Here is a 17,695-nt window from a genome sequence, read left to right as displayed (position 1 = left end):
AACAGGACACCCAAATAGGGTATACAGGGTATGGTATTTTAACCCTCTACAGGTCCATTTTTTAAAACCTGGGGTCCATTTGGACCCCAAATTCGTTCTTCTGTATCGCATGATCCTGACTTATTAGAATATCGGTGTCTTCAGTAAAGTTGTTGGGTTGGTCAAGGGATTACAGATGCTGGACCGTTTAATTCGGAATATCATATACAGGTGGCGCTAGTGAGCATGTAAGTATTCAGTATTCGATCACATTTATATCAAGATCCTGACCACATAGAATTTTGGTGTCTTCAGCAAAGTTGTTTATTAGGTAAAGTGTTTACTAATGATGGACCATTTGTTTGAAAATTTCACACGTAGATGACGCTACTGCGCGTGCAAATTTTATATTAATATATCTCATGATCCTGATCACCTAGAATGATAGTATCTTTGGCAAAGTTGTGGAGTTGCTAAAGGACTGACAGATGCTGACATATTTCAGGATTCTGAGCTCAAAGAAACATGGAGTCTTCGGCAAAGTTGTTGGGTAGATAAACGACTTACAGTTATTTGACCGTATAATTCGGAACTCCACATGTAGGTGGCGATACCGAGCATGCAAATTAAATATCATATATCTCAGGATTCATTGCCATACCTTTCAGGTTAACCCATTTTGTTGAACAAGTTACTTTTTGCGTCGTGGCTCACGCTGTACAACATAGTGACAACGAGAACAATTTATGTGTGGGTATATGTTTGTGCTACTTACATGGCAAACTAGTGGCCGTGCGGATAGCATCGTCAAACATACTCGATGGTGTGACATACTGTTTGAGCAACAGAGAGAGTAGCGCTAGAGTCGTAGTGGTCAGCGTGATTATCTCTCACCCCAGATGGCCTAAGTTCTCTCGTAATTTGTGAGGCTCTTTAGCGCCACCTATTAGTGAAATTTCGACTCAAACGGCCCATCTACTGTTAGTCCTCGAACAGCCTAACAGTATTACCGAGCACACCAACACTCCTAGTAATTAAAACCCTGGGATATATGGGTGAGAAATTGTGTTATTGTTGTGTCTGTTTGTCTCTGATATCACAAGATGTGATGTCTCTTAGCTTTTTTTTGGATCCCATGGTAAGCGTTTGATTCATAAAAATATTTGAACAGTCCCCTGTGAGCACTCTGCGTGTTCACTGAGTAAGGTACACCGGCGCAAGTTGAAACGGGTGGGGCAAGATGAAACAGCGGGTTAACATGATGCTATTCAATGATGGTAAACAGCTTGAATGCCATAACACATAGTTTTTGATTCGAACAATCTTCTGGCGAAAGAAAAATTTCCAAATTGTATTGAAAACTATTTCAAAACTTCGTGTTTCATCTTGCCCCACCCGTTTCAACTTGCCCCGGTGTACCTTAGTGTTTTTTTTTCTGAGTGCGCGCCGAAATTATGCACTGGGATTATGACTTACAGGCTCTTGTTCTATATGTGATATACAAATTGCATGCCCACTGAGACGCCACCTATGAGCAAAATTCAGAGTACAACGACTCATCATTAGTTCTTGCAACTTATTTGCAGAATCTTTAATTTTACTAAATAATCTGTATCCTGATGTATAAATGATTCAAAATTTGTATGTTCACTAGCGTCATCTAGTGACAGAGGTTCGAATCAAACGGTCCATTATCTGTAAATTCTTGACTTACCAAACATCTTTGCTGAAGATAGTAGAGACGGTAAGAGAGTTATCAGGAATCAGGACCCTGGGATATTTGAAGTATAAATTTTGCATACTCAATGGCGCCACCTATGTGTGGATTCCCGAATCAAATTTTGAATCATATGTAAGTTCTTGGCCTATGAAACACTTGGCCTTGCCGAACACACCATCTTTCTATGTGATCAGGATCTTAAGATATATGAGATGTAAAATTTGCATGCTCACTAGCGCCACTTAGTGGTGGAATTTCGAATCAATCGGTCCATTACCTGTAAGCAATCGACTAACTGAGCAACTTTCCCGAAGACGTGACGCTTCTACAAGCTCTAGATCTTCAGATAATTTCGTTTGAAGACATTATATTACTAACCAATTCACCGCCAGATGGCGCATGACTTACCGAACAAATATGCCAAAGACATGAATATTCTAAAACATCAGAACCAAAAGATATAGAGAATTCAATTTGGGGTAGAAATGGACCCCAGATATACAAAATCGCCCGGTTCAACTTTGACATGGAACAAAAATCAAAGTATGCCATGAAATCAACTTTATTTTTGCTTTACCCTTTTGTGGCCGACAGGGTACCCGGGTACCCAGCGCCCATTTAAAAAGCATGGTGTAGAAAAAAGCAAAAAGTTTGTCGGGCACATAACGGTTAAATAATAGAACTAGGTCTAGTTTGAAGGTATTGAAAAAATAAAGTCAATATGTTATACCCAACTTGTTTACCATTACTCCAAAGTTGCGTGGGGTCCAAATGGACCCCAGGTATCCATTAGAGGGTTAATCAATAATGCATTCCTTAAGATACTAGCACATAGGGTCGAAATAAATCAATACTCAAACATCTAGTTTGACTCGATCGATATTTCATTAGTGTCAAACAGATGTTTACTTTTTAGTTCACTCCTTGCCAAATATTTGACCCCAAGTACTGCCCCCACTCGCAAAGCGATTCCATTTGGCGCTGTCTAAAAACTACGTAACATAGACTTTTTTCGGCCATCTCAGACATCCTTTCCTCTTCGAAGACATTCAAAATTTGTATGGTGGTACGGGAGTGTCGTATACTTTGGCCAGCCCCCTCCCCCCCGTCCCTTCTATGAATCTACGTAGTTAATGGACAGGCCCCTTGTAAAAAGTAGGAATTGAGAAAACGGCATTTCAAGTTTGAAAACTCGTTCCTATGTATAACTTTGAAAAATATTTCGACCATTTCGACGTAACTGTAATGCGAGTGGGGGCAGTAAAGATCCGTGGTACACCTTTTGCCACTACCAGAGGTACTCCAGGAATCTGGTTTCCCCTGAGAAATGGCTCTCTTCTGGACCCTGTCTAGCGATATATGTAAATATCAATCTTCATGTTTTTGCATCGTCATCGTCATACGTCATCCTCTTTGGAGCCACCATCCTCTGTAGAACTTGGTTTCGCAAACACTTCATCCTCTGCGGAGCCACCATCCTCTGATATTACATCCAATAACGCTAATTTGGCAACATTTCTTCTTAAGATACCACCTGCTTGACGCTCTTCTGACGTTTGCAGGGACACGCATGTAAGTAGATGAGAGTTGATCACCATTTCGGCTTCAGCGAGGAATGTTTCCAGTGATTCATAGTCGAGTTTTGTTATCGGCTAGTATGGTAGTTAGAGCTACTTTGATGGACAAAAATTTCGAAAAATGCCAAGTCTTACCTCCTAAATCAGTTGTTTTGGACTCCCAGAAGCTACGTTTAAAATTTGAGCAAAATCGATTGAGCCTAAGGGGGCGCTCAAAACGCTTGAAGGTTGTATGGGAAAACTTGGCCAAATGTATGCAGTAATTTTAAGTTTTCGAATTTTGTCGCTAGGTGGCGCTGTAAGCGTTCAATAATCAAACCCTTTGGTATTATTGTAGGTGACTACACCGTGTCCAATAAGTTCTCATACAAAATCAAATTGAATTCATTTCTCATCTGTAATTAGGATTTTCAAAGTATGTGTATTTATCGAAAGGTCAACTAACATTGATCAAATACAGCATATGTTTTGGAATTAATTGTCCTTTATCCTTCTATGTTGATCGCTTAAGTGTCGTAAGTCCATTTCAGCTGGCAGGCACGTCATTTCATTTGTATTTTGTCTCATTTTAACGGGTAAAGGTTTTAGGTTGAAACAAATTAGGTTGCTGTCCTCGTCATTGCTAGTAGCAACTATAACCAGAAGAGAAGAAATATAACATTCTGTATTGGTGAAGTACGAAGCCGTTTTATGTTGTATAAAATAAAACTTAAATTAAACAAAAATGTTCATCTACCTGTTTTAATGAAATTTGTTGTGTTAAAGAAGCATGGCTGCATATTATCTTGTTGATTCACATTATTCTCACTTTTAAAACATGCTTGTGTTCCTGTTGTGGTAAATTATGTTCAAAATTTACGTTTAATGATGTTTATCTTTAATATAACGGTCATTTTCAAGGAAATCAGCCCAAGTTGAGCTTACTTGAAAATTTTTTTCCATATCATCACTGAAATTGCTTAAATTTAACCTTAGTATATCCATTTGGTACAATACTGGGGATAAAAACTCAAAATTTAACCTTATGGACTCTATTTAGCTACCGTAGAATGAAAAACTTTTCGAACATTTTTCTTGCGTGCCGGAGCAAACGGATTTCAGAAAACGGAAGTGTACTACTAGGCTTCTAAAAACAAACAAAAGATATCGTTATTCTAAACCGTATGCTTTATTGAATCAGCATTATGTGGCCCTTCAATACATGCATTCATTTTGAAAATATTAATAACAGATGAGAAATAAAATTATATGTTCTAAATTTGTATTTTGTATGAGAACTTATTGGACACGGTGTATATGCCAGAGAACTTTGTCGAAGACCGCGAAGTGAGGCAAAGTATTGAGATCTCATTATTGATATTATTTCTTTACATGTATTGGAAAAATAATAATAAAGTTTATCCTCACTTTTCCTAGGGTATAACTTTTTCCACAGACGTTGGATATGGGGGGGGGGGAGGTACACAAAGTTTACTACATTAAATGAATCTGGTAACTGGAATTAATCTAGAAATACTGTTTTGAGGTTATGGCTTTCAGTCTTGGAAGAAAAACTCAAAAACGGATTGTTAAGTCTTCATCCGACGTTTCGGTCACTATATTGTGCCTTTCTCAAGGATTTAACTATGCTCCGTTCTCTCGTAACATAGGCCCACAGCATAGGCCAAATTTGTCCCAGACGAACGTATCGTCTGCCGCCTGCGGCGGTGGTTCGGTAGAGGGGAATTCCGGGTCGCAGAACTACGATGCAGTTGCCTGTTTGGCGCCACTTTTACGCTGTGGGCCTATGTTACGAGAGAACGGAGCATAGTTAAATCCTTGAGAAAGGCACAATATAGTGACCGAAACGTCGGATGAAGACTTAACAATCCGTTTTTGAGTTTTTCTTCCAAGACTGAAAGCCATAACCTCAAAACATAAGATCAACAGTCGATTCCTTAAGAAAGTTCTAGAAATACTGTTACAATGATTTTTTTTCCAGAACTTCCGTCAGGGTTTTTTCTGGAACTTCTTTAGAAATACCCCGCACAGGATTCCTTCCGTATTTTCAGATGCCATTTTTCTTGTTTTTTTTTTAATTCCTTCCGGAGATTCTTCCGGATTCCTCCAAGATTCGAACAGTTTTCGCGTTTAGCATCATACGGGCGTATCTACAATGATCGAATTCTCTTCATCGATTTTCTCTTTAGTTAATAACTTGGCCGGCAAATCGTTTTCGGTTGTTTTTGTTGTTGTAGATAGTCGCCCTTTATCGAAATGCACCGAGAGATCATTTGAACATTGAAAGTATTTCCCGGAATAATCCGAAGAGAAATCGACCATTGTAGATACGCCCGTATGATACTAAGCGCGAGAGTTCTTTCCTGGATTCTTCCTTGAGAATTTTCCGAGATTCCTGAATTCCAACCGATTCTTGCTGGAGCTTTTCACGGGGGGATCCTACAGATTTTTTTTCCAGAATTTCTTCCAAAAGTTTTTTTTTTCCGTATTGTTGCTCCCAAATAATATCCTAAAAAAAGCCTCCCAATTATCCTCAAAAAAAACCGGCAAAATTTTACGGGTATTTTCGTCTTTTTCTAGCTTTTTGGGTTATTTCTGCTGTTTTTTTTTCCCAAGTTTTTTCCAAGGAAATTTTCGCAAGATTTCTTCCTTGGTTAATTCCGAGATCTTCACAAGAGTTTCTCTCTGGATACATATATGCCAGGTGTTTTTACAGAATCTCCTAAAGTTTATCTTGGGATTCCTCTTCAAAATTTTCTGCGATTTCTTCCAGTGTTCGCTATAAGAGTTCTCCAGAACAACTCCTCAAGATTTCTGCTAGAGTTGCTTCAGGAGTATCTTCAAGAAACTTCCGTTAGCTTTCTGGCCCAGGATTTCTACGTAAGTCTACAAGGTGCTCGCAGGATTTTTTTTTAGGTTTCACCTGAGATTTCTCTCGGAATTTCTCCCGATACTCCTCTTAGAAGATTCCTTCCAGGTTTGGTCCTAGGATGTCTCACAGAGTTTTTTTTCAGAATTAATCCTGGACTTTCTTTTAATTTTTTTAGTGCCCTTTGAGATTTCTGCAGGAGCTCTTTATGATATTTCTCATGGAGTTCTTCCGTGATTTCTTTCAGAGCTTTTCCAGGCTTTTTCTCGTAGTTATTCATCTTATTTCTAGCAGTGATCCACATGAGATTATGTTTTACAGCTTTTATCGGAATTATTCTCACAGATTTTCTCGAAACCTCTACCGAAAATCGTTCCTAAATGTGGATGCGTATTTTTGTGATTGCTTTAATAATTGCTCCAGGTATTATTGCAGGAATTTTTCCGGGAGTTTTTCTCGGAATGTCTTCAGAGATAACTTACAAAATTCTTTGTAAGATATTCCTGGAGAAATATCGAAAGAAATCCAGTTGAAATCTTGCAAAAAACTCCTTTAAGATCCTCTAAGATCTATTAAAAAAAACTCAAGAGTTAGTTTCAGAAAAATCCTGAGGAAAACTGGTACATCTCGGAAAATAAATTCTGGGGGTAATCCCGGCAGGAAATATTTAGGAAATTCAAGCAGGAACCCTAAAAACGTCTAAAAGAAATCCTACGGGCGAAATCCCACGAGGATATTAAAGAAAAACATCGGAAAGCTCTCTAGAAGAAATCCCTGAACAAACTACTGCAAGAACCTCACAAAAATCCCGAGACAAACTGTTTGAAAGTTATCCGGATAACCATTTAGAGCAATTGTTAAAGTAATTTAGAATTTAGCATATGTTTCTGAACGTACTTCGGGAGCATTCCAGCGAGAAACTTGGTAAAACCTCAGAAAAAAAATCCCAGTAGAGACCCCGTGGTAGTATCTGTATAGGTTTTAAAAAGCGTACAAATTTAACTACAATTTGGGGTTAATATTTTTTTAATTAAAAAATAAATCGAAATTCCCGCTGGAAAACTCCAGCATTTTTATTTTGTCTTATGAGTAGACTAGACACCCCAATTTCTCGCTCCTCTTTAAATATACAATTCATGTATATTCACATGTTCATAGTCATCGCTAGAACAGAAACGGGTTGAAAATGTGTTTCCCTCAGCACAGTGTCAATATATCAGATAACTCCTATAAGTTATGCAATCCAGCGAACTGTGCCGCATTATCTTCAGAGATAATAAACACACTGATCTTTCACTTTGTGCCTGGCATCCACGCACCAATGTGTGAACCCTCTGCCAACCACATATCCCACCAACACTCCGATATCCGCATGAATTGGTGCAGAAGCAGAAGTACATGTATTCGGTCTGCTGTAGATACAAATGATTGCAATCATCACATCCACCCATCCCCACATTGACCTGCAACCTGACGTGGCATGCATCATTGCCGCCTAAAAATTGATGATCATAAACACTCCACACACTGAAGATGCCTGCTTGTCCCTGGTAGATATAGTTACTTGTGTGGCTCTAGATGGTCTGACGATACTGGAGTAGCATCCACGAGCGGTCACTCAAGCTCAAGCAGAAGTTTCCAAAATTTACAGGAAAAAGATACCGAGCCAAAACTACTTTTAGTATTAATTATGACGTGTACCAATGATAGAAGCCCTGAACCAGTTATGGACACATTTTTTAATTTCGTTTCCACTTCGCACTATTCCTGCATGCATTCCTTATGGCAGGGGTTCTCAAACTTTTCCCCCCCTTGCGACCAACTTTTGATTGTAATAGCATTTGGCAATTTGGTTACCCATCAGCACGTGTTTGAAAAACATATAGGTAAACCATTTTAGAAAATCTGAAAATAATTTTAATAAGTACTTTCTATCACTTTCATTGTGACATACGTTTTAAATGTTTAAATGATAATTGTAATCAGCTTATTTTTGGAAAATCTGAAGTGTTTTTTTCGTTTTCTGAAAAATAGCCAAAAAAGAGTTAAAATGCCCAAGCAATCAGTCTTAGCAAACTATTTGTCTAAATAATTTGAGATACATTTGAGTTGGAATGTTATTGTCTATTCGGCTGGAATCAAGACAGACATTCCATTGAAAATTGCTTTTTTCTTGGTTTACAAATTCCGCAACTTTCTCGCGATTAGTGCGCTGTGTCACGCACCGCAACGCAAATCCTGCGTTGATCCGTGACAGAAAGCAATGTCTAAGAAAACTTACTTTCAGTTAGGGATTGGGTGCGACTCAAAACCCACACGCTGCTACGAGACAGCACGACAAACTAGAAGGAAGCGAGTACATGCACCCTTTCTTTGCCGTGCGCTGGAGGTCTCTGTCTTTCGCACTCCATCGTAAGCACCAAGGTGTTTATATATCGTAAGGTTGTCTTAGATGTCAATCCTGGCTGAGCGGCCATTATTTTTTCACCGTGAGATATTCAAATCGCCCGTCTCCTCAAGTTCCTTTGAAATTTCGCTTCCTCTCCTTTTCTCCAAAAACTAAACGTCATACTCAACCTTGCGATATATAATAACCTAATGGTAAGCACTCTCTCTGTGCTTGTCTCTGTGTTTGGCACTGTGTTTGATTCTACGCAAGATTGGTGAAATTTTGAATCAAACGATCCATCGCCTGTAAGTCCTTGATAAGCCTAACAACTTTGCCGAAAACACAAACTCTCTAATTAATTTATTGAAGGTTTTTTTTCTCCATATTGAAAGTATCAAACAAATGCACTGTGACAAGCACAGTGCCAAGCACCCTCTCCGTAGTGCTAGTGCTGCGATTTGTCTCTCGCACACTTACGAAAGCTCTCACTCATACGTCTCTGTTTCTCGGCAAAAACGGGAGACCAGCACTTGAGATTGTGTGAAGCACAGGCTTTTTCCGCAACTCACTGTGCATGCCGAATAAAAAAAAATCATTCAATTTTTGTGAGACAATCAATGAGTCTCTTTGCAGATCCTAAGTGCACCATGGTGCACGATATGAAAACCCCCTGTGGATGGCAAACTTTACTTTGGTGGGAGTGGCAAAACTTAGAGCCAAAGAAATATGTTTAAGGTCTTCGATTTGCCAAAAATGAGTACGTAGTTTATGGACAGCGCCAAATGGGATTTCACAAAATATAACCTCTCTTTAGGCGACCAATTGAACTAGACTGTTCTAGAGGGCTTGAATATGAGGAGTATTGTAACTGTAAAGATAACAAATTAATGTTCTTTTCAGATATCATTCGATTCGGGGAAGCGAAAATACGCGATATTTTCCATCAAACTTCGTGAACTGTTGAAACATTTTAAGTAGAAACATCTCATTTTTATTTCAGATCACTTGAGTGCCGACATCACTAGATGCGAAAAATTGTTTATTTACTTTTGAAAACATAAAGGCTGTCGAAAGCTTCAATTTTTACTAGTCTTACCCGTATTTTTGGTTAGATATTCCAGTAGCTAATTTTCATTATTTTCTATTCCCCACACTGCTGTAAATATAGTGACTGTCACGCTACCTCGATGATACGAGGTTTCAATCTCAGGTTTGGATGCTTCATAGCTCTAATTTTCCGATTGATTGATTTTGTTAACTTTGCTACTGTCGTCCACTGTAATAACATTGAGGTGAAGCAATATTTTGCATCAAATGCATTTTCACATTTTAGCTACCTACTTTCAGACTACTTCATGCCGGAATATTAACCACTCCACACACTATTCAGACCGTTCAACATGTACTGTTGAACTTCTGAGTTTGATCAAATTTATTCTAAGGGTAATCTAAATTTATTCTGTCATACTGCAAGTTGATCGGAGTCGATACACTTACTTATTTTTATTACTGGTTTTATCGGGAATCATTTATAATATCTAGGGTGCGTGTACCAATTATGGCACTACCTAAGGAAAGCTATTTATACAAAAATAACGAGAAGACCAACGAATTTCATCAAAAAGTTGAAAGACAGCTTAGTTTCCATACTTTACAAGAAAAATATAGAAACGGAGCCAAAACTACTTTTAGTATTGATTACAGCGTGTGCCAATGATAGGAACTCTGTACCAGTTATGGTTACATTTTTTAACTTCGGTTCCTTTTCGCACTATTTGCATGCAATCTTTATGGGGTTAGCCATAACTGGTACACTATGGCGAAAAAGGGTGCAAGGAAGCCGAAATTTTAGGGAAAATGATTTATTTGTACCATGATTTGAGGAAAATGTGGCAATTAAATAAGTGCGACTATCTTTTGTGAACGAGATCTGTTGTTCACAAAATTTTTCTTGTTGATTTACATCGTTAAAGGGTGAAAATTAACTATGGCGAATAACTGGTACTATAGCCATAATTGGTACACTTACCCTATTTGATAAATTGGAAGGAACTGCAATTCATTTAGGAATTCCCTACTATTCAGGGTGCAAAAAATTTTCCTAAAATTCCTCTCTAAAACTCTCAAGGGATTTCTTTCAAAGCGCCTGAATTTTTTTATGAAAGTTAGAAGCATTGAATGAAGTTTTTGGCGAAAATCCTTGAAAAAGTTTCTGACAAAACTCCTTTAGGAATTTTCTGTTGAATTGTTATGTTAAGAACACGGGGAAATTTTGCAATCCTCCAAGATTTCGGTAACGGATACAATATAGGGTGACGATGGGTATTATTGGCAGGTTTGTTCTCTTCGTCATGGGGGGTTAATGTAGGCCAAATTGCCTGAAATTTGGGCATATAACTCAGCTTGATTGGGAAGGATTTGGGTCTAACTTTGAGCTGAACAGGTTTCAAAAAACCCTCCATGACGAAGAGAACAAAACTGCCGAAAATGCGTAAGTTCCCCTATGTATCTCAATTGAAATTTTTTAAAGTTTCTAAACAAATCAAATTTGTTTCCAGGAATTCCCCTACAAATACTTTTGAGGCATTTCTGAAGTATCCATAATCCATCAGAAGCTATTGTGTTTTTCAAATATAAAAATCGGTAATATGAAATATGGTCGATTGCAACTTCGTCCGTGTTAGGTCTGTTTTTCTGTGATCTTAGTAATTACTAACGTATGCCAATGGTATTATTTTGAATCACGTTTCAAGCACATGTAAAAGGAATTAGCAACTTAGTCAGAAACAGAAATTCCGTATGCTTCCAGTATTGGTTTTTACTGGTTCAACCTAACCTTTATAATTAGCATGGAGTGTTCGTTAACGAAATTCTTTGGCTCGTCATCATTATGATTTGGTGATAATTTTTATTAAAACACAGTCTATCGTGGTACAATCTTCACAAACGTTCCATTCACGGGACGCAGCGTCATGTCAGACTTAATCTTAACCTCATTTTCGGGCTCGCACGCCAGCAGCCGATAGTGGCCCAGCAACTTAACCAGCGTAACCTTAATCTCCAGTAGCGCGTACTTCTGACCGATGCAATTCCTCGCTCCCGCACTGAACGGAATGTAGCTGAACGGATGCCGTTTGGTACTGTTCTCCTCGTTGAACCGTTCCGGGTCGAACTTGTCCGGCTCCGGGAAAACCTCCGGGTTGTGATGGATGGCGTAGATTAGGACCGCTATGTCGACACCGGCTGGAATGGTTTGTCCATCGATCTTCATGTCCCCGGCGGATTTCCGCCCAATGATCGGAACGGACGGATGGATTCGTAGGGTTTCCTTGATGGTCATCTCCAAATATTTGAGCTCTTGCAGGGTACTGTAGGTCAGCTCGGCATTCTTGAAGTCTTGCCCAATGACCTGAACCATTTCGTCGTACAGCTTTTGCTGTACGTCCGGATGCCGAGCAATGTGATAAGCGGAGAAACTGATGCAAGAAGTTGTGGTGTCGTGTCCGGCAAACATAAACGTATCAACTTCCTCGCGAATGTCCGAGTTGGTCAGCGGGTGGCCCTCGATGGACACGTTCAGCAATAGCTCCAACAAAGTCATTTTTCGCTTCCCGTAGATGTCGGTCTCTTCGAGCTTTTGCTGCGATTCTTTCCGTGCTTGTTCATCGTCCAGTTGAGCCTTCCGTTGAAGGATAACGGAATCGGTGAATTTGTGCAAAGTTTGCAATGCCTCCCTTTGACGTACAGCCGCTTCGCTCATCAGGAAGACAATTTTGAAATCTCGCATTACGCTGAAGAGTCGTCGGAAGATGATGTCGGACATTCTGAAATGAAACGAGGGAAAGTTAGCCGTTGATTCGTTTGAGGCGAGGTGTTCCAAACTATCCTAGAGTGAAGGCCTTCAAATCTACAAAAAAAGTTTTATGTGTTTTCGCCATTAGTAATAGCATTGCATAATCTGCTGGGATCTGTGAAGCTCTTGACACCTTCAATGCCATTTATAGACACAGGGATATTCCAGGTCAGCCAAATTACCTTGGAGTTCAGAACATCAGGCCAACACTCGCATCAACAGCCACATCTGTTATACTGAGTAACGTTGCATAATCAACCGCGGTTACTGGAGCAATCTGAAATCTACTTGGTTGTTATAAACCTTTAGGATATTGAGGGTCGTCCAAATTGTTCTATAATGAAGTCCTTCAAATCTACAATAATAGCTTTATGTTTTCTGCCATAAATAATAGCATTGCTGGGATCCATGAAGCTTTTGAAATCTTAAAAGTCATTCAGAGACACTATAGGGATATTACAGGTTAGCCAAACTACCTTGGAGTTCAGAACTTCAGATCTATACTCGTAACAACAACCATATCTGTTATACTGAGTAACTTTGCATAATCAACCGCGGTGACTGGACCAACCTAAAGTCTACTATATATTATCATGATCCTTTGGGACATTGAGGGTCGTCCAAACTATCACGAAGTTTAGCTCTTGACAGTAACAGTAGCTATTCGTACAATGAACTTAAACAATACACATCTAACTGTGATCTGTAATTCCTCTGGCATTTCATGAGTCATTCAAAGATAGTTTTGAGTTATTCCAGATCAACCACACTACTCCGGAGACCATAACTTCAGGTCTTCACTTGTGGTAATAGCTTTTGCCACTTCGTTAAGTAGTGCTACGTAATCCAATTGATTTACCAAAGTAATTTGAAGAACAATAAGCGTTGTTATATATTTTTGGGATATTATGGCCCATCCTTACTGTTATGTAGCTCAGTTGATAAAAGTAATCACTGTAACATTTTGTTTTAGATAGTAACGCTGCCCAACCATATATGATCCATGAATCTCTTCACTCTCAAGAGCCAAGGGTCACATGATAGTTAAATGCTTATTTAGGCCACCACATTATATCTACAATTGCAATGCTATCCTGTCACACTGAATAATGATACACAATGAACCATATTTACTTATATTATTTTAAGACTAGACTCTCATATAACGTGGGACAATTATGCGTAGAAATGCAGTTCTGTACCTTTGCTTGTTCAATTTTTTTATGGAACTCATTTTTTTAATCTGCATTCGTTGTAGTCATTATTTGTGCTATACAAAGTTACGTTACCTAGTCTAATCCACCCAGATCCGTAACATGTCATTACAAAGTCATCAATGCCATGATCATGTCATCAGGATATAATAGATAACGGTTTGGATGGCCAAGTATATCCCTACTGATCTGATTTTCAGAAGACTTACTAAACATGATAGGTACACCCGTAGTTTTTAGGAGCTAGACTCACGAACAATTTGGATGACTTAGGATATCCCGACTGATCTGCTAATGTCTTTTGTCCTTCAGAAGATTTACTGGACATGATAGAATATAAATGGAAGCTTTGTATAATGAAAGATGTTACCGTTACACCCGTAGACTTTAGGGTCTAAACTCAAGAAGAATTCGGATGACCTTGGATATCCCGACTGATCTGATATTGTTAATTGAACTTTCAGAAGACTTACTGGACATGATAGAATACAAATCGTAGCTTTGTATAATGAAAGAAGTTACTGCCACATCCGTAGACTTTAGGATCTGAACTCAAGAATAGTTTGGATGACCTAGGATATCCCGACTGATCTGATACTGTCTATTGAATTTTCAGGAACTTACTGGACATGATAGAATACAAATCGTAGCTTTGTATAATGAAAAAAGTTACTGTTACACCCGTAGACTTTAGGATCTAAAATCAAGAACAGTTTGGATGACCTAGGATATCCCAACTGGTCTGATACTGCTTATTGAACTTTCAGAAGACTTACTGGGCATGATAGAATACAAATCGTAGCTTTGTATAATGATAGAAGTTACTGTTACATCCGTAGACTTGAGGATCTGAACTCAAAAACAGTTTGGATGACCTAGGATATCCCGACTGATCTGATAATGTCCTTTGATCTTTCAGAAGATTTACTGGACATGATAGAATACAAATCGTAGCTTTGTATAATGAAAGAAGTTGCTGTTACACCCGTAGACTTTAGGATCTGAACTCAAGAACAGTTTGGATGACCTAGAATAATCCGACTGACCAGATACTGCCTATTGAACTTTCAGAAAATTTACTGGACATGATAGAATACAAATCGTAGCTTTGTATAATGAAAGAAGTTACTGTTACATCCGTAGACTTAAGGATCTGAACTCAAGAACAGTTTGGACGACCTAGGATATCCCGACGGACCTGATACTGTCTATTGAACTTTCAGAAGACTTACTGGACATGATAGAATACAAATCGTAGCTTTGTATAATGAAAAAAGTTACTGTTACACCCGTAGACTTTGGGATCTAAACTCAAGAACAGTTTGGATGACCTAGGATGATGCAAAATAAATATTTTGCATCATATTCCACCCTTTTTATGCTGTTGAACACCAAAACTACAGAAATACTTAGAAAAAAAAACTCTATAATAACGCTTAGAAAAAATCCGGCTTCAAAGGGTTAAAATGGGACTTGCTGCGAATTTCATCATCATTGTCCCCAATTAGCGTCATACTCACTCCTTCACCGCTTGCACGTACGACGAATTGGGGTCATCCTGGGCGTTCAACTTCACTCCCATCGCCGATTCCGAAATGATATCCAGCGTACACAGCGTAACGTGTTCGTAGATGTTGACGTCCCCCTTGCCCACCTGCTCCTTCAGCTTGTCCACCAGAACCTCGGTCCTCTCCTTGAATATTCCCAGAAATTCTTCCAAAATTTTGAAATGGAACGCCGGCGTAATGATCCGTCTCCGTTGGGCCCACTTCTTCCCCAGAGAAGTGACCAGCCCCTCCTTCAGCCAGGGTCGCATGAACTCGTAGATAATGGATTTTTTAATCGTTCTCGTTTGGATTACCTGCTCGACAACAGGTGCACTGGTCACCTGCAGCACGGGCTGATTAAACAGACCTTGACCGATAAGATCGTTACCGTAGCTGGCGTGGAATCGGGTAAAGGTCGCGAAGATTCCCGGTGGCGTTGGATCTCGCTTGAAGAGGTGTGCATTCCCAAGCACTGGCTTCGCCGGGATGGTTGCGAAATTCGGCAGCTTGCGTTGCAGCTCCCGAACCAGGAGCATATTCTTCACGATGTGGCTCAGAGCCCATATCAGGGTGGTGGTCACCAGCGATATCAGTATCAACAGAGGCACCATGATGATGCCTGCGAATTGCTTCCAAGGGCACTCAGGCCAATTAACACTTAGCGTCCACAAAACAGTCTGCGATGACGACCGGCTATATGGCGAGCGACTGATGCGCGACGGAATCAAACTTCAACTGAAGGCGGCTTGCGTTGCACGGTGTCAACTGAGTTTGCGTGACCGGCATACGGGACACTGAGAACTGAGAAGCAACAATAAAGATAGCGCTGCTGGAGCTGCTGGATTCCACCAATACAAAGCGCTGGCTGTGGCTGAAATGTGTGTCTCCCTATAGCATGGGAAGTGGAGGTGTCTGGTGGGTTGGTGAACGAATTGATCAAAACAAATGCTTCAAGCCAAAGATTGTGGCGGAGATTCCCAGCGTATGGCCCATTATCTTCCCGAGTTTCATAGCTAATAACAATTCTGGTGTTTCTTTTCAATCATGCATGTAAATCGAGGTAAGAAAAGATCTGCCATATAGTAGTAAGGTACACGGGGGGAGTTTTGAAGAAGATTTCAATACAATATCTTCTACATTTGCATTGTTTCTCTCTCTCTTCTTGGCGTAACGTCCTCATTGGGACAAAGCCTGCTTCTCAGCTTAGTGTTCTATGAGCACTTCCACAGTTATTAACTGAGAGCTTCCTCTGCCAATGACCATTTTGCATGCGTATATCGTGTGGCAGGCACGAAGATACTCTATGCCCAAGGAAGTCAAGGAAATTTCCTTTTCGAAAAGATCCTGGACCGACCGGGAATCGAACCCGTCACCCTCAGCATGGTCATGCTGAATACCCGTGCGTTTACCGCCTCGGCTATATGGGCCCCATTGTTTATGATGGTTAAATAACATCACTTTTTTACAGAAACATTCTTTTGACTTCGAAATAGTCGCTCGAAGTTGTGGGAAAGAATAGGTCAAAGCATGGAATGAGCTCACAGATACGTAATCTATCCTTAGGACCGTAGCTTCAAGAAAGCTTCTATTTCACCATCGACTATCAGAAATGCTTCCTGTATGCTACGAAAACAAAAACACAAACACGATGATTTGCAAGAACGCTTTAAAAGGTGGATAGATATGAACACTAAATGTACATAAATTACATCATGCAAAATTGGCCAACATTCGTTTGGAAATATTTGGACTTTAACCTTCACGTACCCGACCCCTAACAACTCATTTTCATAATGCTGGCATTTCGCCAATTTTCATCCGATTTCATTGAAGTCGCTCTCAACCGATCATGAATTGGTGCTAGTTTATTATACTGAAGTGGTCATGTAATATCCGGAACCATTCCGGAAATATTCTGGGGTTAAGAGGTGGGAGTGGGGTTTGTTTTGCCAAATACCTGAAAGTGATTATTTCCTGTGTTATTGTGTTTGAGAGGCCCCCGCGGAACCTGTTCCAGGTGTTCCGGAGCGGCCACATCAGTTGATACATAGTTAAGTCATTTTTTCTGCCCCATTCTCTCGAAATCACGTAGATTGATACGTCGCACGGTATGTTTTGCTTGCATACCAGAAATGTCCCCGATGACACCCCCGTGGAACCTGTGCTAGATGTTCCGGGGTGGCCATATTAGTTGATACAGACTTCAGTCTATCGGTTCTGACTCAGTCATTCGAAATCATGATGATTGATATGTCGCACGGCATGTTTAGGTTGAAAACCGGATGTGTCCTCAATGAGCCCCGTGGAACCTGTCACGGGGATCCGGATGGGCGGTCATCGCAGTTGTGTTTCACTGTTCGCAATACAAATTTCGCTGAAAATCGATAGTTCAAACACAATGACACACGAAATAATCACTTTTAGCCATTTTGGCAACCCCCTGCCCCAGCACAATCCGGAATATCGTCGGAATGGTTCCGGATATTGCATGGGCACTTGAGTATAATAAACTAGCACCAATTCATGATCGATTGATGGCGACTTAAA

The 17,695-nt window shown here is 39.8% G+C and overlaps 2 protein-coding genes across 10 annotated transcripts in view; one reads left to right on the top strand and one right to left on the bottom strand.

Moving 5' to 3' along the window:
• LOC115254121 (uncharacterized) overlaps positions 1-17,695 on the top strand; it is a 217,108-nt gene that overhangs the window by 184,854 nt on the left and 14,559 nt on the right. The gene's annotated exons all lie outside the window — the stretch shown is intronic.
• On the bottom strand, positions 11,423-15,919 carry LOC115264437 (probable cytochrome P450 4d14). Its single transcript, XM_062845260.1, has 2 exons — positions 15,122-15,919; positions 11,423-12,358 (listed from the first exon to the last, which is right to left on the bottom strand). Exons 1-2 carry the CDS (start codon positions 15,757-15,759, stop codon positions 11,458-11,460), a joined length of 1,539 nt encoding a protein of 512 aa, XP_062701244.1. The 5' UTR covers positions 15,760-15,919; the 3' UTR covers positions 11,423-11,457.

Source organism: Aedes albopictus, chromosome 1, assembly GCF_035046485.1.
Source record: "Aedes albopictus strain Foshan chromosome 1, AalbF5, whole genome shotgun sequence".
Taxonomy (NCBI): domain Eukaryota; kingdom Metazoa; phylum Arthropoda; class Insecta; order Diptera; family Culicidae; genus Aedes; species Aedes albopictus.
The sequence above is the reverse complement of the archived record's forward strand: the minus strand, read 5'-3'. Positions and strand labels throughout refer to the sequence as shown.